Here is a 26023-nt window from a genome sequence, read left to right on the forward strand (position 1 = left end):
TAGTAGAATCCTCAGTGTGGAATTGTGTGCAACTCTCTAAGCTTCCATTCTATAAAATGAGGATGTACTTCTTAAGTTTGTAGTGAGGCTTAAGTAAGTTAGTGCTTGTATAGTATTTAGAAACCATACTGTGGCCAGGCAGTATTGTGCTCAATACATTTTCTTTGGATAAAAGTCTCTCTTTTATGGTATGGTTGAAATTGCTCAAACCAGATCCTGGTGTATTGAAATCCGTGTCGCTCACATGACACATATTCAGCTCCATAATGACCAGAACCCTCGAATTGTATCTATAGCTGCTCTTGAGGCACCTATCCCATCGTTTAGATTTCTGGGGTCATTTGCTCACAATCTGTATGAGAACAGAGGGAATCTATGGCATAAGTCCTGTAGTTTTGGGATGTGAACACAGAATAGTTGATATTTTTAAAAGATTCTGATTAACCAAGAGAAATGTTTGCCAGCCAGAATTTCTACTGAGAATCATTTATTGATGAAGCAAACATCAAGGAGTTTGATCCTCTAACCATTGGTTTCCTCCAGCATCAGCATTCTCCTCCACAGGGGATGATACTGGAAGTGACAACCATTATGTTTCCCTTGATCATCGGGGATTCAGCAAGTTCTATAATTCTTCATGGTAAATTCAGGAGTTTTCCTGCAAGGGAAGTATCGGCTTAGAGAAATCAAATTTGGGAAAGTTAAGAGAAAAACTACCACATTGATAACTACACCCACAGTCCTGCAGGAGGAATGGCTAAACCATTATTCTCTGAATTAAGGCAGACTGGAGACATTCTAATGTCAATGAAGAATAGGAGCACAGAGTGGAAATGGGAAGAGAAGAGGAGAGCTAAGGATGCAGATGACTATGTGAGTCTTTGAACCCCAGGAGAGCCAGGGGGCAGAAAGGTGGAGAATAGAGGCAGTGACATTGGTGAAGCAGAGTCTGGTCAGAGGCCTATGGGGTGCCATGGGCAGCATAGAAAGTGCTATTAACAGGGTCTGGAGGCTGACCAGCTGGGTTCAAGACTCAGCCCTGCCTGTTCCTAGCTGTGTGGCCTTGGGCAAGTCACATCCCTCTGTAGACCTCTCCATCTTTCAATATGAAATGTAGCTAATAGCAACACCTGCCTCATGGTGAGGGCTGTAGAAACATGGGGGAGGAGATATAGGCAAAGCATGGGACACAGGGCAAGGTACACAGCTAGCAGTCGATAAGTGATAACTGTTAGTCCTCCCGCCAAGGATATTGTTATTTTCTTTTCGATCTTGTCAAAAACAGTTTCCACTGTGCTTTGGTAAAGGGCTATGGGGAGGGGCCACCATTCATTCATTCATTCATTTATTCATTTATTCCCTTTCTCCTCACATTACAGCCAAACATTTTAATGAGTTCAGTATGTCTCTTTTTGTTTATGTGTTTGCATAAAATATGTACTGTTTGTGGTTATTTTTAGTTTACGTAATGGTATTGAGGTACTTGAATTATTCTCTTTTTTGCTCAGTGCAATATTGTGAGATCTACTCACACTGCCAAAATGTACATCTGTTTTATTCTGAAAGCTGCATGGACCTCTATGAAGACGCCTTCCACAGTTTACTGGTTGATTTCTGGACTAGTCTCACCCAGGCTGCCCTCAAAATGGCCACCTGCCACCATGAATAACACTGCAATAAACATGTATATCACTTTACAAAGCTATGAGAGAATTGCTTTGTGATTTCCTAGGTTTGGAAATGCTGGCCCGCTAGATATGCGTGTATTTAATTTCTTATTTTGCCTAGGAAGTGGTCTATTGCTCCTCAAGAGTGGCTGTAACAGGGGCGCCTGGGTGGCTAAGTCGGTTAAGCAGCAGCCTTCGGCTCAGGTCATGATCCTGGGGTCCTGGGATTGAGCCCTGTGTCGGGCTCCCTGCTCAGCAGGGAATCTGCTTCTCCCTCTCCCTCTGCTCCTGCTGTCTCTCTAATAAATAAGTAAAATCTTTTTTTAAAAAAAAAGAGTGGCTGGGACAGTCTTCACTCTTACCACATGTCATGAAGAGTACAGCATTAGACATGACCCAGCTTTCTGATTTTTACTCGTATAACAAGTGCAAATTGGCATCTTGTTGTTTCAATTTGAACCTGTCTGGTTATTCACAAGCTTTTGAACATCTTTCTTATGCTAATTAGTCTTTATCTTTCTTGTATAAAACCGTAGCCTCTGCCTATTTTCCTGTTGGTTTGCTGTATGTTTTCTTGCTGCTTATTTAGACACACATTCTCAATATTAGCTTATTGTTGTTTTTGGGAATGGCAAATATCCTCCAGTTCTGTCAGCTGTCTACTAACTTACCATAGTGTCCTTTACTTATCGGAGATCTTCAACCCAACTGAAATATTGATTGGGAATGAAATGAATTTTTAGAATAGTTTAGAAAAAACTAACAATCATATTACTTAAGTTATAATCTAGGAGCATGGACGGTCTCTCCGTTATTCATATGATTTTAAATACCTTTTGAGTTTTAAAGTTTTTTCTTTGGAAGTCCTGAGCATTTTTATTCTTTTATAGTTAATTTCCAGATACTTCGTAGTTTTTGTTTCTATTTTGAGTGATGTATTTTTTTTTATTTTTTAATTGGGTGTTACTGCTATAAAGAACTCTTATTGATTTTGTGGACTGATCTTGCCTCCAGCACAATTTCAGAATCCCCTTAATAGTGTTAATAGTTTGTGGCTAAGCCCACCCTGGGATTTATGATTATAGTATCTTCATTTTTGTCTTAGGCAGACTCAAGTGCCATTTAGTAAATAGACAAACATGAAAAGACTTGAATAAAATAAAAAGTTCATTGCCTGCACATGTAGTGGTCCCTGGGGCAGGTAGGTGCTTTGCACTGGAGGCCAGCTGTCTTCCAACCAGTGTTTCTCAGACAGGCTTTGTGATGACTGATTTTATGTGTCAACTTGGCTGGGCCATGCTGCCCAGATATTTGATCAAACATTATTCTGAATATTTCTATGAAAGTGTTTTGCATGGGATTAACATTCAGCATTTAATCGCATGGCCAACAGACACATGGAAAGATGCTCAACATCACTCATTATCAGGGAAATGCAAATCAAAACTACAAGGAGATATCAACTCACACCTGTCAGAATGGCTAAAATAAAAAACTCAAGAAACAAGTGTTGGTGAGGATGCAGAGAAATAGGAACCCTTGTTCCCTGTTGGTGGGAATGCAAACTGGTGCGACCACTATGGAAAACAGTATGGAGGTTCCTCAAAGAGTTAAAAAATAGAATTACCATATGATCCAGTACTTGCACTACTGGTATTTATCCCCAAAATACAAAATCACTAATTCAGAGGGATTCACAGTCCTCTTTGTTTAGAGCAGCATTATTTACAATAGCCAAATTATGGAAGCAGCCTGAGTGTCCATTGATAGATGAATGGATAAAGAAGATGTGATATAAATATACAATGGAATATTACTCAGCCATAAAAAAAATGAAATCTTGGAGCACCTAGATGGCTCAGTCATTAAGCATCTGCCTTTGGCTCAGGTCTTGATCCCAGGGTCCTGGGATGGAGCCCCACAATGGGCTCCCTGCTCGGCCAGGAGCCTGCTTCTCCCTCTCCCACTCCCCCTGTTTGTGTTCCCTCTCCCACTGTCTCTCTCTCTCTCTGTCAAATAAATAAAATCTTAAAAAAAAAAATGAATGAAATCTTGCCATTTGCAATGACATGGAACTAGAGGGTATTATGTTAAGCAAAATAAGTCAGTCAGAGAAAGACACATACCATATGATTTCACTCATCTGTGGAATTTAAGAAATGAAACAAATGAGCAAAGGAAAAAAAGAGAGAGACAAACCAAGAAACAGACTCTTTTTTAAAAAAAAAGATTTTATTTATTTATTTGAGAGAGAGAGAGAGCATGAGAGGGGGGAAGGCCAGAGGGAAAAGCAAACTCCCTGCTGAGTGGGGAGCCTGATGCGGGGCTTGATCCTGGGACTCTGGGATCATGACCTAAGCCAAAGGAAGATGCTTAACTGACTGAGCCACCCAGGCACCCCCAAGAAACAGACTCTTTTTTTTTTTTTTTTTAACAGACTCTTAACTATAGAGAACAAACTGATGGTTACCACAGGGAAGGTGAGTGAGGGGGATGGGTGAAATAGCTAATGGGAATTAAGGAGTATGCTTATGATGATCACTGAGTAATGTATAGAATTGTTGAATCACTATATTGTACACCTGAAACTAATATAATACTGTGTATAAACTATATTAGAATTAAAATAAACTCAATTAAAAAAACATTTAACATTTAATCCAGGATTACCTGCCACAGTGTGGGTGGACCTCATCCAATCAGCTGAAGGTCTTATTGGAACAAAAGACCAACCTCTCTGAGCAAAAAGAAATTCTGCCAGCAGAAAGCTTTCAGACACCATCTTATTGATATCCTTAAGATTAAAAGCATCTCTTTGAAGTTACAAATTTGAAAAAGATGTAAGACCAGAAGTTTATTTGGAAAGGGCTATGGTCCAGATATAAGAGAAGAGGATTCAGCAGGATTTTTTATGAATTAGCCCAGGTCAAAGGCATCTGACAGAGGTAGAGGAAATGTAAGGTCTCTTTAGAGTTACCCCAAATCATGGAAATGCCTAAAAGTCTTTATGTTTCTCTCTAGTAGAACTAGAGAACTTTCAGGTTATAGACCTTCCCCAAGTGAGTAATATGTATGCTGGTCTATACATCAGTTGAGTATTGTCAACTTGTTGAGATTGTGTCAGAAGATGTTGTCATAAAATTATTACAGAAGTATATAATTATCTTTTTTACCTGCTTTACCTTCCACCTTTTTATATTTTGTTCCAAGATGACTTTCCCCAGTCTTGTTTCTGTGCTTCATAACTCTACAATGATCTTTATGGCATCAGCTGAGTTCTTGCTTTGGCCCTATGACCCTGAAGTCAAAGACACAATATCTAGGCCAGAGCTAAGCAAGACCTGGTCCATTCACTCTCTGAATAACCTTTCATGTTCCAGTTAGTGTCTTTTGTCAATATCCCAGAAATTGGGGGGGCCCCTGGGTGGCTCCGTTAAGTGTCTGCCTTCGGCTTAGGTCATGATCCCAGGGTCCTGGGATCGAGTGTCCCCTGCTCCGCAGGGAGTCTACTTTTCCCTCTGCTCCTCCCCTCTGCTCGTGCATGCTCTCTCTCTTTCTCTCTCAAATAAATAAAATCTTTAAAAAAAAAATTCCAGAAATTGGGTATGGCAGGGAACAGAAAGGTGGACTGGATGTTCTTAACTACTGAATTATTAGGCTGAAATACTTTTATTTCCCCAGAAGATATTATTTTTGAGATGGCTGGGAAAATTTGAACATGAAGTACATATTAGAAGATGACAGGGTACTAATTAGGTGTGATTACAGTATTGTGGGCATGTAAGGAAATGTCCACACTTCCTAGTAAAATGACATGATGTCTAAGACGTGCGTTAATATATTTAGGCAAAAAAAAAAAAAAAAGGAATAATGAAGGAAATGTGGCAAACACTTTATACTTTGTTGGATTGATATGACAGGCATATGATATTATATTGTATCTAGTTTTATGTTATGTTTGAAATTTTTTATAACAAACCATTTAAAGCTCTCTACAGCATATCAGTATATCTGGTTTACTCCTACAAATGAAAAATGAGAGTGACTTTACTTACACATGGTCCATCGTACAGTTTAGTTATGTTAAGCCCTTTGTATCTGAAAGAAATTATATTTTGAAATGATTATTTTTGTTTTATGGCATATTATAAATTATAACTAAATTTCACTTGATAATCTTTAGCTAAGTTTGAGAAGGAAAAACACTGCTTATAGTGAATTCTTATGTAGCAAATATTTAAAAATCCCTATTGTTATAGATCTTTATTTGTCAAAGATATTTGATATGTGAAACATACTCAGCCTTAAATCAAATATAGAAAATTAAAAATAATCTTGAATATTTAAGTAGAAATCCAGAGTATCACAAAAAGAATATGCAATAAAATTAAAGTATGAATTTGATGAAAGGTGAGACATTACTACTGACCTTACAGAAATAAAAATGATTATAAAGGAATACTATGAACTATTGTTATGTCAACAGTTAGATAATCTAGATGAAATGGACAAATCCCTAGAAAAACACAAATTAGAAGAAATATGGACAAAGTACTGAAACACACTGACTCAAGAAGAAATAGGAAATCTCAACAGACCTGTACCAAGTAAAAAGATTGAATCAGTAATAAAAAAACCTCTTAATAAAGAAAAGTTCAGGACCAGGTATCTTCTTCATTAGTGAATACTACCAAACATTTAAGAGCAAATACCAATCCTTTTCAAACTCTTTCAAGTAATAGAAGAGGAAAAATTCAGCAGTTTCAGGGTACAGATCAACACATGAAAATCAGTTGTGTTTGGGGCGCCTGGGTGGCTCAGTCGTTAAGCATCTGCCTTCGGCTCAGGTCATGATCCCAGGGTCCTGGGATCAAGTCCCACATCGGGCTCTTTGCTCAGCGGGGAGCCTGCTTCTCCCTCTGCCGCTCCCTGCCACTCTGCCTACTTGTGATTCCTCTCTCTCTCTCTCTGTGTGTCAAATAAATAAATAAAATCTTTAAAAAAAAAATCAGTTGTGTTTCTATATAGCAACAGTGAACAAGCTGAAAATAAAATTAATAAAACAATTACAGGGGTGGAGCGCCTGGGTGGCTCAGTCGGTTAAGCTGCTGCCTTCGGCTCAGGTCATGATCCCGGGGTCCTGGGATAGAGCCCCGCATCGGACTCCCTGCTCAGCGGGAAGCCTGCTTCTCCCTCTCCCTCTGCCTGCCTCTCTGCTTACTTGTTCTCTCTCTCTCTGTCAAATAAATGAATAAAATCTTTAAAAAAAAAAAAAAAAAAAAACAATTACAGGGGCGCCTGGCTGGCTCAAGTCAGTTAAGCATCTGCCTTCTGCCCAGGTCATTATCCCAGTGTCCTGGGATCGAGCCCTGCGTCAGGCTCCCTGTTCAGTGAGGAGTCTGCTTCTCCCTCTGCCTCTATACCCCCCACCCCCGCTCATGCTCTCGCTCTCTCTCTGTCTGAAATAAATAAAATCTCTAAAAAAAAAAAAAAAATTCCATTTACAGGGGAGTCTGGTTGGCTCAGTTGGTAGAGCATGCAACTCTGCCGAGGTCGTGAGTTCAAGCCCCATGCTGGGCATGGAGCCTACTTAAAAAACAAAGAAACAACAACAACAATCCCATTTACAATAGCACCCAAAAAAATAAAATACTTCTGAATAAATTTAGCTCAGGAGGTGAAAGACTTGTACACTGAAAACTAAAAAGCAGTTCTGAAAGAAATTAATGAAGTCCTGATAAATGGAAACTCTCCCATGCTCATGGACTGGAAGACTTAATGTTGTTGAAATGTCCATACTACCCAAAGCAAACTACAAAGTCCATGTAATCCCTATCCAAATACCAATGGCATTTTTTTTTTCAGAAATGGAAAAGCCTACTTTCACATTCATATGGAGTTGCAAGAGGTCCTGCGTGGCCAGAACCATTGAAAAAAAGAAAAGCTGGAGAACCCCAAAATCCCAATTTCAAAAACTTACTACCAAGATATAGAAACTGTGTGGCCCTGGCATTAGGATAGACCTATAGAACAATGGAATGAAATTGAGAGTGCAGGATAAATTCAAACATCTATGACAAATTTATTTTTGACAAGGGTGCCAAGGCCTTTCAGTGATAGAAGGAATAGTCTTTTCAACAAATGGTGCTGGGACAACTAGATAATCACCTGCAAAAGAATGAAGCTGGACCTCTGTCTCACACCATAACAAAAATTAACTCAAAAATAGATCTACAACCTAAATTTTTTTAAAGATTTTATTTATTTATTAGAGAGAGAGATAAAGCACAAGCAGGGGGAACAGCAGAGGGAGAGGGAGAAGCAGGATCCCCGCTGAGCAGGGAGGCCAATGTGGGACTGGATCCCAGGACCCTGGGACCATGACCTGAGCTGAAGGCAGACGCTTAACTGACTGAGCCACCCAGGCGTCCCTACAACCTAAATTTAATAGCCAAGACTATAAAACTCTTAGAAGAAAACATAGGGGTAAGTCTTCATGCCCTTGGATTTTACAGAGGCTCCTTAGGTATGACACTGAAAGCAGGAGAAGCAGCAGGAAAAAATACATATATATACATTGGACTTGATCAAAATTCAAAACTTTGTGCATGAAAATACATTATCAGGAAAGTGGAAGACAATCTACAGAATGGGAGAATATATTTACAAATTATAATATCTAGTATTAAGAATATATAGAGAACTCTTACAGTTCAAAAATAAAAAGACAAAGAATGAAGTAAAAAAAAAATGGGCACCTGGGTGGCTCAGTCGTTAACCGTCTGCCTTCGGCTCAGGTCATGATCTTGGAGTCCTGGGATCGAGTCCCGCATCGGGCTCCTGGCACAGTGGGGAGCCTGCTTCTCCCTCTGACCCTCTCCCCTCTCATGCTGTTTCTCTCTCTCTCTCTCTCAAATAAATAAAATAAAATCTTTTTAAAAAATGGGGCAAAAGACTCAAATAGACATGTCTCCAGAGAAGGTATACAGATGGCCAACAAGTACATGAAGATGCTTAACATCATTAGTCATTAGGGAAATGTAGATTAAAACCATAATGAGAGATCATTTCACATCCACAGGATGGATATTAAAAACTGTCGGGGAGAATGTGAGGAAATTGGAACCCTCAGTGTTGCTGGCAGGAATGTAAAATGGTCCTGTCCCTGTGGGAAACATTTGGTGGTTTCTCAGTAAGTTACACATATAATTACTATAGGACCCAGCAAATTCCACTCCTAAGTTTATACCCCAAACATTGAAAACAGGTGCTCAAGTACATACCTTTACATAAATGTTCATAGCAGCACTATTCACAATAGCTAAAATGAGGAAACAACCCAAATGAGAGAATTTGTTGCTTCAAAATACTAAAGACAGTCCTTCAGGCTGAAGTGAAAAGACACTAGACAGAACCTCAAATCCACATGAAGAAACAAAGAGAACCAGTACAGGTAACTATATAGGGAAATAGAAAAGACAGTATAAATGTATGTTTTGTCTATAATTTTTTCTCCTCTCTGATTGAAAAGGCAACTACATAAAGCAATAATTACCAATCTATACTGATGGGCATCCATGTATGAAGGTATAATTTGCATGATAATATACAAAGAAGAGGGGGTAGAATGGAGCTATCAGGAGCAAAGTTTTTAAAAATACTTTGGTAATTAATGTGGTATCAGTCCAAACTAGATTATTATACAGTAAAATCCTTTCATTCCCCTATTAACTACTAAGAATATATTTCAGAAAATACTAGTCAGTGTGAGTTCTTTGAAAGTCATCTATCTCTCAAGTATCTCCTGGTTTTAGCCTTCTCTGGGTCTGTGATGTCCTAAACCCCCCAGACTGTGCATTCTTTTTTTTTTTTTTTAAGATTTTATTTATTTATTTGAGAGAGAGAATGAGAGAGAGAGAGAGCACATGAGAGGGGGGAGGGGCAGAGGGAGAAGCAGACTCCCCGCCGAGCAGGGAGCCCGATGCGGGACTCGATCCAGGGACTCCAAGATCATGACCTGAGCCGAAGGCAGTCGCTTAACCAACTGAGCCACCCAGGCGCCCCAGACTGTGCATTCTGATTGTCAGCTGTCTATGCCGGTGCTGGAGGCTGACACTAAAGTTGTTCACCTCACAAGTCTTTTATGGATTCTAGTGTAAATTTTGGTATTTATGCAGCAAGGCATACAAGACAGTCCAATCCTGCCCAGCTTCACATCTCTTATTGTGACCAGGATTATTATTTCTTTTAAGGAGAAGCCAAGAGGAAGGAGAGAAAGAAAATTTTATCTACTCTCCTGTCTTTGCTTTTTCTCTCTCTTAAAATACTGGACTTAATCTCTAAATCTTAGTCATCCAAAGGTGTTGCTTTTTCCTTAAAGGAGAAAGCAGATGTCAGGGAATCCTCCTCCAAACTCTGTAAGGCAGCCTCCTTGATGAAAACCTCTGTGCCTTGCTGTTTCTCTTAGACCAAAGCATTGGCCACTTCATGCCTAACATATGATGGGCCCAAAGACTAAGCCATGAAAGCTAAAGCATGAAAGCTAAAAGAAAGTTGGAAGCTAAAGAAAGTTGTTTGAGAGGATAATACCCATTTAAGGATCAATAAAGCAATAGCTGGGAAGATTCTGCACCTGGCCCCCTCTTCCTCTTCTTCATCAGGCTTTTGTTCTTTGGCCTGAGGGGGCTTGAGGGTAACCCTCATCTGCGGTCACATGATCTGATTGCTGTGGCTCGTTGCTGCTGAGAACTTTCCACTTGATACTTGTCCAGGCCAGACAGAACACTCTCGACTCAGTGGGTTTCTGTTTCTGCAATTGTGTGAATGGGATCACTTCTGAGAGCATAAGGGAAGATCGAAGAAATGGAGGAACAAATCATGGAGGAGTCACTAGAGGGAAGATCTAACCAGTAGGAAGCGTTCTGAAGAGGTTACTCCTATCTTGGCTACCTTTAGCCTCCTGACTGGGAGAAGGGAAAATAAAAATCAAGACTTACAGGATTTGGGAGCAGAGATGGCATTCACCACTGTAAGTAACCTGGTCACTGCCACATATGGGTTCACTTGGCTTGATGTAAGAGAAAATCCAGCACTTATTTATATTCCCAGTGCACTGCGCCTGAAGATGAGACACAGATTACTGCTTCAGATGCCTTCCTCCAGGACCTCTGACCATTGTCACTGGTAGTGGGGTAGGGGGCTTGAAGAAGGAATGCGAGACCAAGCATCCAGGGAACAGTCTTTAGCAGCTTTGGGGTTTGACCCCTGGCACATACTCAACAATATGACTATAATATAATATATACTATAATGTAACATATAATCTGTGAACTCCCCAGTCTAAGATGTAAGTTCCTCATTAGGATGAAAATCCCTGCCCTACCAACCACAAAATGTGATTGTTAGATTACAGAAAGGAACATGTCTTGAAGGTTAGACTTTTCTTATGAACATTACTGAGTGACTTGTGTGTGGTGCTTCAGACAGCAGTGATGTCAAACTTACCACAGCAGAGGTAGGGTATAGAAGGAAGGTATAGAAAATTTGTGGGGCCTTAGTGTGGGGGAGGCAGGATGTACATTTTGGCCTATCTCGGCTGAAAGAATGTCCACTGCAGCATAGGACGGACCTGAACTTGAGCCATGACTTCATCATCCATTTAATTCAAAATACTTGGCTTCTATCCCACAAGAGAGTATGAACTGGTTGGAATAATGCATGGGAAGAGGGCCCAGGAACATATGAAATGTGCTACACACAGTTGATGACCCAGCTTTTACTGTGGTGTTATTCCCACACAAGTCCCCTCCCCCCGCACCTCTCAGAAGAAAGCTCTGGGGACTATCCAGGAAACTGGTTTACTCCCCATTTTGTTCTTGGGAACCAAGGAAGTAGAGCTCACCTTTGTCTCTTGTAGGCGAGCCCCTGTGCCTGTAGGAAGAGGGAAATCTGGAAGACAAAAACACATTCGGAAGAGTTGCTGCTCTGTCTTCTGACCTTAGGGGAAAAAAGCTAGGATGAGGGAGACCCTGCTTGGCACACAGGAAGCAACATATCCCATCAGAAGGTGGATATTAAATTAATGGCCAGTGACCAATGATTTAATCAAGCGTGCCTTTGTGGAATTGTATAAAATATTTAGACAGGAGAGATTCCATTTTGAAGCTCTATTTTCCTTTCTAACTAATGAACTCTTGAACTGGGCCAGAAGGGGCCATTGTATTACAAACAGTTGCTTGTAAAATCCAACAGAACAACAGGTCCTCAGACCATAAAACTGTTGACATGACCTTTATGAAGACAGAAACATTGACTAATGCATTCCAGGAGGAGTTTTGTTTGATAGCACCTATAAAATAATCGACTAGGTAGTCACCAAAAGCAGCTCAACCGGTTAGCACTGAATTAAGTTATTTTCTCTTCTTTATATCCTGTAGTTACCCTCTTTCTTTCTCATAAAACCCCTCTTGGTTTCCCATGTGAGCAGGACACTTTTCTGGTTACTCTGGAAACCGTGCTTGCCAAATTGCAATTCCGAGACCTCAGATAGAAGCCTTCGTTCTTTTTCAGTTTTGCCTCTTTTTCTCAGTTGACACTGTCATAATGGAACCTCCATAAAAATCCTAAACCAAAAGGTTTGGAGAGCTTCCAGGTTGAACACACTGAGGTGCTGGGAGGGTGGTATGCTCAGAGAGGGCATAGAAGCTCTCTGCCCCTTCCCACATACCTTGTCCTATGCATCTCTTCTATTTGGCTGTTCCTGAGTTGTGTCCTTTATAATAAACTGGTAACAGTAAGTAAAGCACTATCCTGAGTTCTGTGAGCCATTCTAGCAAGTTACTGAACCTGAGAAGGGGGTCAGGGGAACTCCTGACTTATAACTCTTTGGTTAGAAGTACTGGAGGCCCAGTCTTGTGACTGCTGTCCCAAGTAGGGGCAGTCTTGTGGGACTGAATCCTTAACTGTGGTGTTTGGATGGATGCCAGATAGTAGTGCCATAATTATATTAAATTGTGGGATACCCAGTTGGTGTCCACAGAAAATGGGAGGATTGCTTGGTGTGGAAAACCCACACATTTGGTGTCAGAAGTCTTGGAGTAGAAGGAAATAGTTTTTTCTTCAGTAGAAGAAGAGGGGTTTTCCCCATAAGATATTAGAGGCAGGAAGAAGTTTTCAATTTGTTACAGAGCCTCTTAAGATGTGAGAGGCTTGAAAAAAATGTTTTAAGTGAGAGAAAGCACCAATAGAAAGTAAAACATTGAAGATAAATGAGAATTTCAGAGTCCAGTTGGAAACAGGACCTGTTGAGTGTAGAGGCTGCTTTTAGGCAACAGGCTTGCGCAGTAGAAATCTGAAGAAGGCAAGAGGGCCCACAGTGACCACTGACAACCAAGCTAACACCAAGAGGCTCATGAAGCAATCCACATGAAATAGCCATAGGCCCTAACTGACCAGTTACAGCCACGCACAGTTCCTCAGATTACCAAAAAAGGGAAAATTCCATAAGTCCCCATACTTCCTCATTCCGCCCTGTAACTATAGCCCCTCACCACCGCCTCCTGGCAGTCTCTGCTTCGCTGTCCTCCCTGATACTCCCTTTGGGGTTTGAGAAATGTAAATATACAGATTCTGGAAATGAATGTTTTTAAGGTTTGAATGCCTCGATAGTAATCAGGTATTTTGGAAAGTTCAGTAGTCCTGGGTTTGGAAGGTCTGGATTTGACTCCCAGCTTTGCTACCAATGACATTGAGGAAATGAATCCTCTCTTCCTCTGGGTTTCAGTTTCTACATCTGTAACATAAAGGAATTAGTATTAAACAAAACTGAACAGCACTTCCACTCCTGCCTCTGATTTTCCTGTAATACTGGATATACCCCAGAAAACGTGGGCAGAGCAAGGATACATAACTCACCAACTGCAAGGGCAGCCCACACGGAGATGGCCAGGACAAGGACGGCATTCGAGAAAACCTCCTTCATGGTGGCAGAAGAGCTATGAAAATATGCAGCCTTTGATGTTGGAGAGAGCAAGTTCCACGTGAAGTACGCATTCTCGCAGAGATCCTGCATTGACCAGGAAGTGAAGTCTAAATCCTTCAAGTATGTTCTTTCCTCAGGCCATTTGGAATGAATTTTGTCTGATGCAATTAAGTGGCTTCATTTATTTCTCTAGAACAATTGGACATTAGAAGAAAATGATCTCAAAAATGGAATTTTAGAAGATGCCAGAAAAAGAGCTTGTAAAGACTATCTGCAGGGGATCATTTGATAAAGAATAGGCACCAAGAACTTTGCGATTAAATGTTTAAAAGTTGATCTTTATCTCTGAGGTAAGAAGGGCAGTCACTAGGAAGTTCAGTGACACGTGTTAAATCAACAGAAGGAACAAAACAACATTTCTTAATCCTTTCTTAATCTTCCATATTATTACTTTGGTGTTAATATTTAGTAATCAATATCAGTACTGAAGGGAAAACTATAGAGTATTTACCAACAGCTTACTTGCATTATTGAAAATATTATAGTACAAGGCAGTTGACATTATTTATATGGTTTTGATACATTTTCCAGGCAAATTATATATCTAGGTAATTTCTGCCCAAGACCCTCCCTGAGTAAAAACAAATAATAAATAATATAACCCTTTCCTACTCAAAAGTTTGCAGATTAGTATGTCCACTTTATCTGCTGGGACTCCCATAGTTGCTGTGAAAAACAGGCTGGACGAGATATTTTTTATTTCCAGTTTGTTGATAATGAAATTACAACGTGTGTGGGAGTGGGTGGGTGAGGGAGGAAATGTCTTTTCAAGGCTGAGATGGCTGGCAGCAGAAGAGAGTGAACTTTGTTTTTAAAGATTTTTTTTATTATTTTTGAGTGAACTCTACACACAATGGGAGGCTCGAACCCACAACTTGGAGATCAAGAGTCACACACGCCACTGACTGAGCCAGCCAGGCGCCCTGAAGGAAGGGAACTCTGAAGTTAGGAATGTGGTCACAACTCATACCTATTTCTTCCAACTCCAAATTCTGTCATGCCTAAATCTTGTGAGTTTCTATTTCAGTTTTTTAAGGGTGGTATGTACTGTCCATTACCACTCCAGAATTTAGTCGTTCTTGCCAAACCTGGACCTAGCAATGTAGAGATGTATCCTACCCAAATATTGAATTCTTGTATTTTTATCTGTATAGCAATCATTGTATCTAGGACAGCTTTGGGTATGTAGATAGTACTATAAATTGCCACAGCTTCATATGCAGTTACTTCTTTCATCAGTAGTCAAAACTCTGTAGTCAGTTTATCGAAACCTTTAATTTAGAAGGTTTCTAATACTAACTCACAGAATCTTAAAGTGGAAAGTTATCTTATATGGAATCCGCCAGGTTCAGCCTTGTTGAGTGGAGTTGAGGAATCCTGGGATGGAGTGCTCTTTCCATGAGCACTAAACGATAGCTCTTTCTACCACTTGGAACAAAAGTCCCTCAAAATACCAACTTTTGGGGTGCCTGGGTGGCTCAGTCATTAAGTGTCTGCCTTTGGCTCAGGTCATGATCCCAGGGTCCTGGGATCGAGCCCCACATCCGGCTCCCTGCTTGGCGGGAAGCCTGCTTCTCCCTCTCCCACTCCCCCTGCTTGTGTTCCTGCTCTCGCTACCTCTCTCTTTGTCAAATAAATATATAAAATCTTAAAACAAAACAAAACACACACCAACTTTAAAGGAAAAGTTCAGAGGTTATTGGGTATCATAACTTCTGTAGGTCCCAGTGCTTGATGAATGGCCTTAAATAGGGACATGCCGCATAGTTCTGGGAGGTGGAGTATACTTTCTCAGTACTGTTTTTAGTTTGTTTGTTTGTTTATTTTTTAAGTAGGCTCCACACTTAGCATGGAGCCCAATGTGGAGCCCAACCTGGGACTTGAATTCAAGACCCTGAGATCAAGATCTGAGCTGATATCAAGAGTTAGAGGCTTAACCAACTGAGCCACCCAGGTGCCTCTGCTTTCTCAGTACTGTTCTGATTGACCACAGCGTGTACCATAATAGTCTCCAAAATTTTTGCTTTCAATCCCTCTAAATTTGATGCCCACTTAGATTTTTTTAAAAAGATTTTATTTATTTATTTCATTTGAGAGAGAGAGCGGGAGGAGCAGAGGGGGAGGGAGAAGGAGAGGGCAAGAACCCCAAACAGACTCCGCACTGAACACGGAGCCCGACGTGGGGCTTGATCCCACAACCTTGAGACAATAACCTGAGCTCAAACCAAGAGTCGGACACCCAACCTACTGAGCTACCCAGGCACCCACACCCCACTTAGATATTTTTTTAAAACTCTCTCTCTCTTTTTTAAAGATTTTATTTATTTATTTGACAGAGAGAGAGAAACAGAGAGAGAGAAAGACAGAGCACAAGCAGGGGGAACGGCAGGCAGAGGGAGAAGTAGACTCCCCGCTGAGCAGGGAGCCCGATGCAGGACTCGATCCCAGGACCCCGGGATCATGACCTGAGCTGAAAGCAGATGCTTAACCAACTGAGCCACCCAGGCGCCCCCACTTAGATATTTTTTAAGTGGCATGTAAAATGTTTCACCCTAAGTTTAAATGGTTACAAATGACTAAATGCACACGTTTTAAAATAAAAATGTTGAAAGTGAAAGTCATTCTTTAAGATGTATCCAGTGGAATCTACATTCTATGGTGATTTGACGCAACCAAACATATGGATGAGCTCGCAGTTTGAAATTTTACATACTTTTCTTCCTTGAATGAGTAGAATTTTCATTCTACTTTCCCTACAATTTTATACACAATGTTATGTTACAAATTTTTACTGGTCAGGCTTTTCTAATTTTCTTCAACAGAAATCTGCAATGAATTGATGTTTTCAATTTCCTGTGACCATAGGATATAAAGTGTTAATAAAATTCTTTTGGGTTGAGTTATCACAAACAGTAGTACATATTGATCAAAACAGCATATATTATAAATTTTGATAGTTATTTAACATAGAAGTAAATTTTTATTAAATCTCTCTCTCTCTTTTTTTTTAAGTTTATTTATTTAAGTAATCTCTATACCCAATGTGGGCCTCTAACTCACGACTCCAAGATCAAAAGTCGTAACGCTCCTCCAACTGAGCCAGCCAGGTGCTCCTAAGTATACATCTCTTAATGAGATGCATGGTGCTGATGTTTTTCAGTTATTTGTGTATATACCTCGAATATTACTTGTTGCTGGAATTACTCGGGATCCAGCATCAGTTCTATATTTACCCTTTGTTTTCACAGATACACACTGAAAAATCATGTTCACATCAAATAAGTAGATGGGGGTGGGGTACCTGGGTGCCTCAGTGGGTTAAGATCTATTTTAATTATCAAAACAAACTCATGAGTTAGATACAGTGTTATCCTCATGTCACTGATCTGGAAAATGCAACACTGTCAGATTAAATAACATGCCAATATGCACATATCTGATGAGTAGCACAGCTGAGATTTGAATTGGCTCTGGGGTCTTTCACTTTTACACTCCACAGTCTCCAATATTAGTAGCCTCATTATATTTTTTACTGAGTATATAAGAACTTGGATGTTTGCTGATTGCAGCTTTGTAGCAAGCTTATTCTTGTTTCTTTATTCTTATGGCAGATTCAGACTCACAGGAGTGGGATGCTGCTTTAGAGAAAGGAAAGAGGGAGAGAAGGAAGACTGGGAGAAATGGAGAAGGGGGAGGGAGACGAGGGAAGAGGACGAGGATCATGGATTTCCAGGTAGGTTGAAACAAATCAGAGTTCTACCAGCAAAGTAGGAGTGTGCATTAGTAATTTCAGTGTTTCCCTCAGTTTGGCCAGTAGAAAGTGATATGGCATTGTTATTTTATTCTTATTTTTAAAGATCTTATTTATTTGAAAGAGACAGAGAGCACGGGGGTTGGGGAAGAGGCAGAGGGAGAGGGAGAAACAGACTTCTGGCTGAACACAGAGCCCAACATGGGGCTGCACGCAGGGCTGGATCCTTGGGCCCCAAGATCATGACCTGAGCCAAATTCAGATGCTTAACTGACTGAGCCACCCAGGCGCCCTGCCATTGTTACTTTAATTTGCATTTCTTCACCCAAATGTATGTGAATATTTTTCTAGGAGGTTGTGTCTTTTTGGGTTGGTCTTTGTGAACTGAAAATTCATACCTTTTCTGTTTTCCCTTAGTCTTTCCTCAGAAATTCATAAGAGTTATTACTTCTGTGTAACTAATCAAATTTTATAATCTGCAAAGTACATTTTTACTAGATCGATTATTTATGTGCTAATTGTGTATTAATTGTGTTTATGGAACATATTATCACACAAATATTTTTACATGGTATTTAATCAAGTAATTCCATTTTATTATTACATAGTTTCTGCTTTCTTATCTTCTTTGATATGGTTGTCCCTGCCCCTAAATTTTAGATGTAGTCATGTAGATTTTTTTTGCAAAATTTTATTGCTTTATATTTTTAATTTAAATATTTAAGTTGTCTGGATATTTTAAATTTAAATATTTAAGCTCAGATTTAAATATGGAGTAAAATAGGACTTATGAAAAATATTTTACACATACAGAGCTATGATGATGAAGCTCTTGTCACCAGCTGTCTCAGTCAGTGGAGCATGTGACTCTTGATCTGGCGTTGTGAGTTCGAGCCCCACGTTGGGTAGAGATTACTTAAAAATAAAATCTTAAAAAAAGAAAGAAAAGAAGTAAATAGATCTTTATAAGCCAACAAATAGCTTTAATAGTTTTGAGAATGAATTAGGAAATAGGAAAACAGATCAATAAAACGAAGGTGAGAGTCCAATATTGGGAATTTTATTTTCTAAGACAAGGAAGCAAGTACATGGCTTAGTCTCCTCCTGGGACGGTGTGTCAGATGGTGCGTATAGAAGTCTGCTGTAGGCTAACTGAACATTAAAAAAGAAAATGTTGGGGCGCCTGGGTGGCTCAGATGGTTAAGCGTCTGCCTTCGGCTCAGGTCATGATCCCAGAATCCTGGGATCGAGTCCCGCAACGGGCTCCCTGCTCGTTGGGAGCCTGCTTCTCCCTCTGCCTCTCTCTTTCTGTCTCTCATGAATAAATAAATAAAATCTTAAAAAAAAAAAGAAAATGTTATAAAGAAAAAAAAAAAAAGAAGTCCGCTGTAGGGAGCCATGCAGGAGGCTGTTTGACCAGGCAAGGTGGCAGAAGAGGGAGCTCCAGACCAAAGCCAAGAGGATGGAAAAGCTGAATCACAGCACTTCCACGAAGTAGGGGGACATGGGTGACGCCCAAGCAAAGCACAGAAACACGTGTTATGTATCCAGAAAGTGAAAGATAACATAAGCAACCATATATGGGTTATTTTAGTAAACCAAGCAATAGAAAGAGACCAATTCTCAGCTCAGTCACAAAATAGCCTCTCCATTCAGGCTTCCTTCTGGGATAAGTGATTGTCACCATTAAATACTTCCCTGGATCACCCACCCACCCGCTACCCAAGTCAACTCTTTACTTCCATTTAACAATCAACTTGTTCATACCACCTGAAGGAGTTGATGAAAAAACAGAATAAAAAACAAGAATAAAAAAATAATAGCAGGGGTAGGAAAATATGTTTAGGGGCAGAAATAACAATTAAAAATTATCCAAAAGGATCATTTGAATCTCTGAAACCTCCAGACTTACACTGTTACGTGTCCAATTATATACTGAAGTAAAGAACATGGGCAGCTTCTCAATGATCACAAGCACTTTGGGTGAGAGAGACGCTTATTGTCTCCTTGATTGTACTGGGCTCTGAGATAGAAACAAATGAGAATCTCCCAGCATATGCCATCAGAGTATGGGAACTCAAAGATTTTATTCCTTTTATATAAGCTGAAAAATTATAATGTTCCTAATATTTGTGTATAAAACCAGACATTTTTATAAAAGATGACACAGGAAAATGTAGAATTCTAAAATACTTTTAAAACAGGTATCCTGGGCACCTGGGTGGCTCAGTCGGTTAAGCATCTGCCTTCGGCTCAGGTCATGATCCTGGAGTCCCAGGATCAAGACCCACATCAGGCTCCCTGCTCAGCGGGGAGTCTGCTTCTCCCTCTCCCTCTGACCCTCCCCGCTGCTCGTGCTCTCGTTCACGCATGCTCTCTCTCTCAAAAGTAAATAAAAATCTTTAATTAAGAAAAAATAAAATAAAACAGGTATCCTTAGAAGATTACCCTAAATGAAATCAAAGTAGTTAGGAACAGAAGGGTCCAGCGTATCTGAACTCCTTTCCGAGTATAACCCATCCTGCAGAATATCTCATTCTCTCTGGGTTCTCAGAAAGTGATAGTGATGTAGGAAAGACGTTATTAGGGTTCAAAGCCGACAGCCAAGAAAGAATTCTTGAGACGTCTTTGGTGCAAAAAGGTGGTTTTATTAAAGCACAGGGACAGGACCCGTGGGCAGAAAGAGCTGCACCAGGGTCATGAGGGGTGGCCCGTTATATACTTTCAGGTTGGGAGGGGGTTAGGGAGAGCGTAAGTCTCTAAGGAATTCTGGAAGCAAGGTTTTCAAGACCTTGAGGGGGCTAGCTCTTCTGGGGAAAGGTCATTTATTACCATCTAATAAAACCTTAGTCATGAGACCCTTCAGGTGTATATCAGTAGGCCATATGCTTGGAGGATGATTACCAACATGTATCTTAGGGGGTTTAGAGATAAAGGAAGTTTCCAAAGGAATTTTTATATGTTAAAGTAGACTTACAGGATCCTGAGGTGGGGGGCGGGTGGGGGAGTCGGGCTAGGATTATCTTTTGCCCTTTACAAAGTATTAACATCGAGGCAGCTGAGTCCCTAGAGGAATGTCACTCTGCCTGTTTCAAGGACTTGTCAGTGGTCTCTAGGTAGTAAGGAAATTCAATAATTTTTCTTCTGCCTTTGTTTCCCACATCAATAGGACACGGAATGCCCAAATGTGTGTGTGTGCTTATTGAAAGGAATTTATCCCAGTCCCAAACCACACATTTAATGGAATATTTAACATGATGAGAGATTCTGGATCAGAAAATTGTTGAAGTTTGGGACATAGAACACAGAGGCACAGAGCTAAGAAGCCAATAGTTTAAGATATTTGAAGACCCAAATATTTAAGCTATTCAAAGAAGTGGGTGAGAGGTTGGGGAGAAGACAGAGAGGAAATGAGCAAATGGATAGTTGGAACGGGACAGGCTACTAATAATAGAATCAGAATATGAAGAAGTCCTGGTTTTCTGTCAAAGAGAGATACTTGTTATATGTGTCTGAAAGAGGACTTCAAGCACCTCCATTTTGACCTCAGTCCTCCTTTCTAATTGATTCAGTTCTTTCTAGCATTATCTCTTAACTCAGGCCAAAGACGCTGTGGGCAAAGCATCCCCCATGAGAACTGAAACTACCCCCTCAAGCAATAAGAACCACCCTGAGCCAGCAAGACAATGATGGTGACTGACCCCAAGACGAGATCCACCTGACCTTCACTATCCACCTGCACGTACCCACCGAACTTATATAAACCTGGAAGTATTTTCGGCACTTTGGAGACCGTCTTTGAGATGCTAGTCTGCTGTCTTCTAGGTGTCGGCCTCCCTGAAATAAATTCCTTTCTTGTTTCACCACCGCTGGTCTCTCTGCCTTTGGATTTTGTCAGCAGTGAGTGGCCACACTTGGTCTGTTTGGGAGCCCGGAGCCAGGTGCTCATGCACCCCTGTGGCCCGGTTACACTTCTGTTGAAGGATGCTTTTTCCCGTGAATCAATGCTTCACTAACGCTACATGAAAGACTAAGTAATAAATAATGATAGGGACGCCTGGGTGGCTCAGTCGGTTAAGCGTCTGCCTTCAGCTCAGGTCATGATCCCAGGGTCCTGGGATCGAGTCCCGCATCGGGCTCCCCGCTCTGCGGGGAGCCTGCTTCTCCCTCTGCCTCTGCCTCTCTCTCTATCTCTCATGAATAAATAAATAAAATCTTTAAAAAAAAATTTTAAAAATTAAAATAAATAAATAAATAATGATAAATAGCGAAATAGTGATAAGACTATCTAAAAAGTATAAGAGAAGCCTATAGAAATATCTATATTGAAGAAAGAGAGAGAACAAACTGAGGGCTGCTGGAGGGGAGTTGGGTGGGCAATGGGCTAAATGGGTGATGGGTATTAAGGAGGGCACTTGTGATGATGAGCCCTGGGTATTATATGTAAGTGATGAATCACTGAATTCTACTTCTGAAATCAATATTACATGACATGTTAACTAACTAAAATTTAAATAAAAATTTAGAAGGAAGAAAGAAAGCAGGGTAGCAGCCCTTGAATAAGAGGAAAGGAGCTGAAGAAAAATCAACAAGCAAGGAATGTATAGACAGGAATCCGAAACCAAAAAAGTGAAATATAACAAAATATCAAATTATCATTAAATGAAAGATAATGGCTCACCATGTAAGTTTAACTTCCAAAGGAATTGGTTTGGTTAAAGTGCTCCCAGGGAAATGACGTGTGTGTGCTTATTACAGAAAACATGTATTTGTCTAAGGCAGTGAGTCATTGAACGCATGTTGAGAGCCGAGGCGATGGCAGATTGCTCGAGAAAGCACAATACAGCATAAACACACCAGCCCACGTGAAGCCTGCGTGAACACGGTGCCGTCCATATGGCCTCTGGACTTAATTAAAAATTGAGGAGACAGTCTCCCTGAAATCTATATACACTGTCATTCTCCAAAACTTGACAAATTTCTTGTGCAAACAACACAGCTCCAGCCACTGTGATTGGCATGACTCTGACTGGGCACGGCTTTTTTTTTTTTTTTTTAGCTTCTGAAGCTTTAATGTAGATATGATTTCCGATAGGCTTTTACAAATACTGAAAGTAGCTTCCAGGCCCTTTTCTTTTAAGGATCTTTGGAGATTCATAAGAACTACAGATTTGAAGATTGCAGTTGCCATCCAAGGAGGACGAAAATTCAGTGACTTCCCCAAGATAATTAACATGAAATTACAAGTACTGATTATCCTTATTTACTTTTTCACAAAATTCTCCCTAGAGTTACCCTGGTAATCGGGTAAGCTCCTTATCTATATCCAACAGCCCTCAATAGATCTGGGTATCCTTCTTTTTCCAGTGTGGAGGGACTTGGGCCCATGGCCATAGGTCCCATTGGTAAAAGGCTCCATGAATATATGTTTATTTATACGTACAGAGGCTCCGTTGGTTCCATTCTCAAGGACACCAGGTCCCCAGGTCCCCATCCAAGCAATGGGCTCTGTGAACTGGTTTAGATGTCAAAGTTGCGTAAGGGCTCACAGTTAATCTGCTAGGCTGCTGACATAAGTCTTCTGCAATCCCATTCTTTCTCACTTCATCTGTAGAAGGTAAGCAGTGCCATCCGGGGCTGCCCATCCAATCTCATACCTAGGAACAAGGCTGATTTGCCAGTGACACAAATCCCGGTGGATAGAGGCCCCCAGGTTGCAAAGCCAGACTTTTTTCTCGTCATAGCAGTCACACCCATCTTGCTTCTGACAGTGAGCTCTTACCATCTCGCTCGTATTATATGGAATCCTATTGTCCCCACTCACACTAGGGAGCCCACTTTCTTAGTCACATTCCTGTCCTCACCAGGACCTTCAGAGGACAAAAGCTCACCACTGAGCTTCTCAGTGATGCTGGTGCCTATCTGACTAAAGCATCCTGTATTGCTTTTGTGAAAGGAGTAATCTCTAGGTCCTCTCCAGGACCATACTCAGCTGGGTTATAGTAATCATAATCAGCTGCAGGACCATTCTAGTGGCTTCTCTGGAATCACATAATAATTCAATTATTCTTTTTTAAGTTTTATTTATTTAAGTAATCTCTACACCCAATATGGGGCTCAAACTCATGACCCCAAGATCAAGACTCGCATGCTTTTCTGACTGAGTCAGCTAGGCGCCCCTAGTAATTCAATTCTTTTTTTTTTTTTTTAAGATTTTTTGTTTATTCCTTTGAGCGAGAGAGAGCAAGCAAGAGTATGAGCAGTGGGGAGGGGCCGAGAGAGAGGGAGAAGTAGACTCCCTACTGAGCAGGGAGCCTGACGTGGGGCTCGATCCCAGGACCCCGACGTGGGGCTCGATCCCAGGACCCCGAGATCATGACCCGAGCCGAAGGCAGATGTTTAACCGACTGAACCAACCAGGCGCCCCTAATAAATCAATTCTTGTCTGTCCTTTTGCTAGAACTCTGACCCTCACAATTTGCCACAGCAGTTCCAGCATTTCTGCCTCATTTACTGTGGCGTCATCATGTCACATTTTCAAAGAGCTCTCCCAGCAGGGTCAAGGGCCAGGGTCATGTGTCTTTACAAGATGTCAAGTCCTGAGTCAATGTGAGTGCCCTCATATCAACAAACACTTCCGTGCCCGGCCTTTACCATGGCAAGTGAAAACCCGCACAATGCCCTTCTGCTCCTATTCCCCCGGTGCCCATCAATACAAATGAGACACAGCATACCACTCATTTGGTAAATCAGCTACTTCCTCACCAAGGCCCTGCTGAGACCTGAACTTAGTTACAGGCCTGGGGGTCATGAAGGGGGCAGAAGTGGAATTTGAGGTGGGCAGACAGCATCTTGGGAGGAAGCCACTTCAGGAGGCCTTTGTATGACCAGAGGATAATGGGACCCTGCTCTCCCCTTGCAAAGGTAAGGCGACTGCTTCCATAGACCTAGAGATTTTTTAGGGGGAATTTAGGGGTTCATTGGTCTCCAGAAGATCCAAATATATGTTCCTGTCCTTGGTATCAGGGTCTTACTCCTTCAGCTTTAGTGTCCTAATTTAGCAGAGAAGACCTGCAAGGTCTGCGCATTGACATCCTTTTAATTCCACTATGCTTATAATGAAATCCTGGCCTTAATTTTGCCTTCTTGCTACAAGAAATGAAGGTCCATGGGGCGTCTGGGTGGCTCAGTTGGTTAAGTGTCTGCCTTCGGCTCAGGTCATAATCTCAGGGTCCTGGGATCGAGCCAGGTGTCAGGCTCCCTGCTCAGTGGGTAGTCTGCTTCTCCCTCTCCCTCTGCCTCTTCCCCCCATCCCCCACTCATGCTCTTTCTCTCTCTCAAATAAATAAATAAAATCTAAAAAGAAAAAAGGAAAGAAACGAGGGTGTATTTAAATGCTGCCATGGCGGGATTCTGGCTCTCAGAACATGTCCATAGGTTATGATTGACCACACACCCAACTCTAGGACCTTCCAATCACTTTCCCCACATATAGTTCAAATTCTAGGACTAATGCATAAGTTAGTGCTTCACTTTCCATCTGTACCTCATCCCAATCCACCACAGGTCTTTCCAACATTCCCCATGTGGCACTTAACACTAGCAAAACAGTCCTCACTGTCACCTGACCAACAGTTGACTTGTCACTATACCAATGGTCTTAGAATTGGTTCCCCCAAAGAAGATCCTGAGACAAGGACTTAAATGGCATGCTTTATTTTGAAGATAGTCCCCAGAAAAAAAAAAAGAGGAAGTGGGGAAATGAGACAAGGAAGGTAGAAAAGCCATCCACTGTGGCATTAATGAGCAGGTCTATGCTCACTGCCACTGAGGGACTCTGAGATGCTGTGTGGAACAAACTCAGAATCACCCTGGTTCAGTATGGGAGGCTGCAGCATTTCCCCACCAACTCCCATGCCCCACTGTTTGAGGGGGACCCTCAGAAACTTTATTCCCCTATCTCTGGTGCCTGTCTATGCAGCCAAGCAAGTTCATGTGGTACCCACATATCGTACCCATGTGGTTCATGTCAGGTGCAGAAAGCCTCAGGCAGAGACAAGACACCCAAACCTGGGATGTAAAGATGACAGCACACTGGGGAAGCCCTCTTGCTTTACAGTTGCAGGTGAACTTGGGTGGGCCAAGGGGGTATGGAGGGGGTGACAACAGTGTATGTATGATACACATCTCAGTGCGATCAGTGGACAAATCAGAGGTTTCCATCTCCAAAAGGACCATCAATGGAACTGCTCTATTCCTCTTACCGGGGACCTGAGAAACTTGCCATATTGCTTAGAGCAAGTTCAGAAAATCACATTTTCTCCAAATCCTTATTGATTTTAGGAAAAGATATTTTCTCATTGGGAAGTGTCCAACAGGATTCTTTCCAAGATCATGAGATCATATACGTTAGCCACGGGCATTTCCACCCACATGGTGTAAGAGTTGCTGATTTGCTTTCACCAGGAAGGTGAAACTGACCAAACTGAGATGAGAGAAACAGCTAATTATGACGAGAAAAGTATGGGTTCTCCTAAATTAGTTTTCTGTATGAAAGAAAGTATA

The 26023-nt window shown here is 41.2% G+C and overlaps 1 protein-coding gene and 1 long non-coding RNA gene across 4 annotated transcripts; one reads left to right on the plus strand and one right to left on the minus strand.

The window, feature by feature from the left end:
- Positions 1 to 470: 470 nt before the first annotated feature.
- On the minus strand, positions 471 to 13909 carry SPINK8 (serine peptidase inhibitor Kazal type 8 (putative)). Of its 3 annotated transcripts, XM_006733004.3 has the most exons (5): positions 13581 to 13909; positions 11569 to 11615; positions 10664 to 10785; positions 5723 to 5765; positions 471 to 658 (listed from the first exon to the last, which is right to left on the minus strand). In XM_006733004.3, exons 1-5 carry the CDS (start codon positions 13735 to 13737, stop codon positions 647 to 649), a joined length of 381 nt encoding a protein of 126 aa, XP_006733067.3. In that variant the 5' UTR covers positions 13738 to 13909; the 3' UTR covers positions 471 to 646. The 3 variants fall into 3 exon arrangements, 1 of the variants encoding a protein (XP_006733067.3); XR_014144511.1 differs by lacking the exons at positions 5723 to 5765; positions 10664 to 10785 and adding an exon at positions 13406 to 13458; XR_014144510.1 differs by lacking the exons at positions 5723 to 5765; positions 10664 to 10785 and having other exon boundaries at positions 13581 to 13899.
- Positions 543 to 21682, plus strand: LOC102741877 (uncharacterized). Its single transcript, XR_014144522.1, has 3 exons — positions 543 to 640; positions 787 to 9120; positions 21031 to 21682. It is a non-coding gene; the product is annotated as an uncharacterized LOC102741877 (long non-coding RNA).
- Positions 21683 to 26023: the final 4341 nt, after the last annotated feature.

Source organism: Leptonychotes weddellii, chromosome 1 (genome assembly GCF_054177405.1).
Source record: "Leptonychotes weddellii isolate Sample4059 chromosome 1, ASM5417740v2, whole genome shotgun sequence".
Lineage (NCBI taxonomy): Eukaryota > Metazoa > Chordata > Mammalia > Carnivora > Phocidae > Leptonychotes > Leptonychotes weddellii.

Bases quoted from the DNA above. Each gene is read 5' to 3' on its own strand.
- SPINK8 (XM_006733004.3), bottom strand. From the start codon at position 13,737: ATGCAGGATCTCTGCGAGAATGCGTACTTCACGTGGAACTTGCTCTCT. The intron at 10,786-11,568 runs GTGAGCTCTACT...TCTCATCTTCAG, and splicing joins CTCGCCTACAAGAGACAAAG to GCGCAGTGCACTGGGAATAT. The intron at 5,766-10,663 runs GTAAGTCTTGAT...AATTTCTTTCAG, and splicing joins CATCTCTGCTCCCAAATCCT to ATACAAAGGGCTTAACATAA.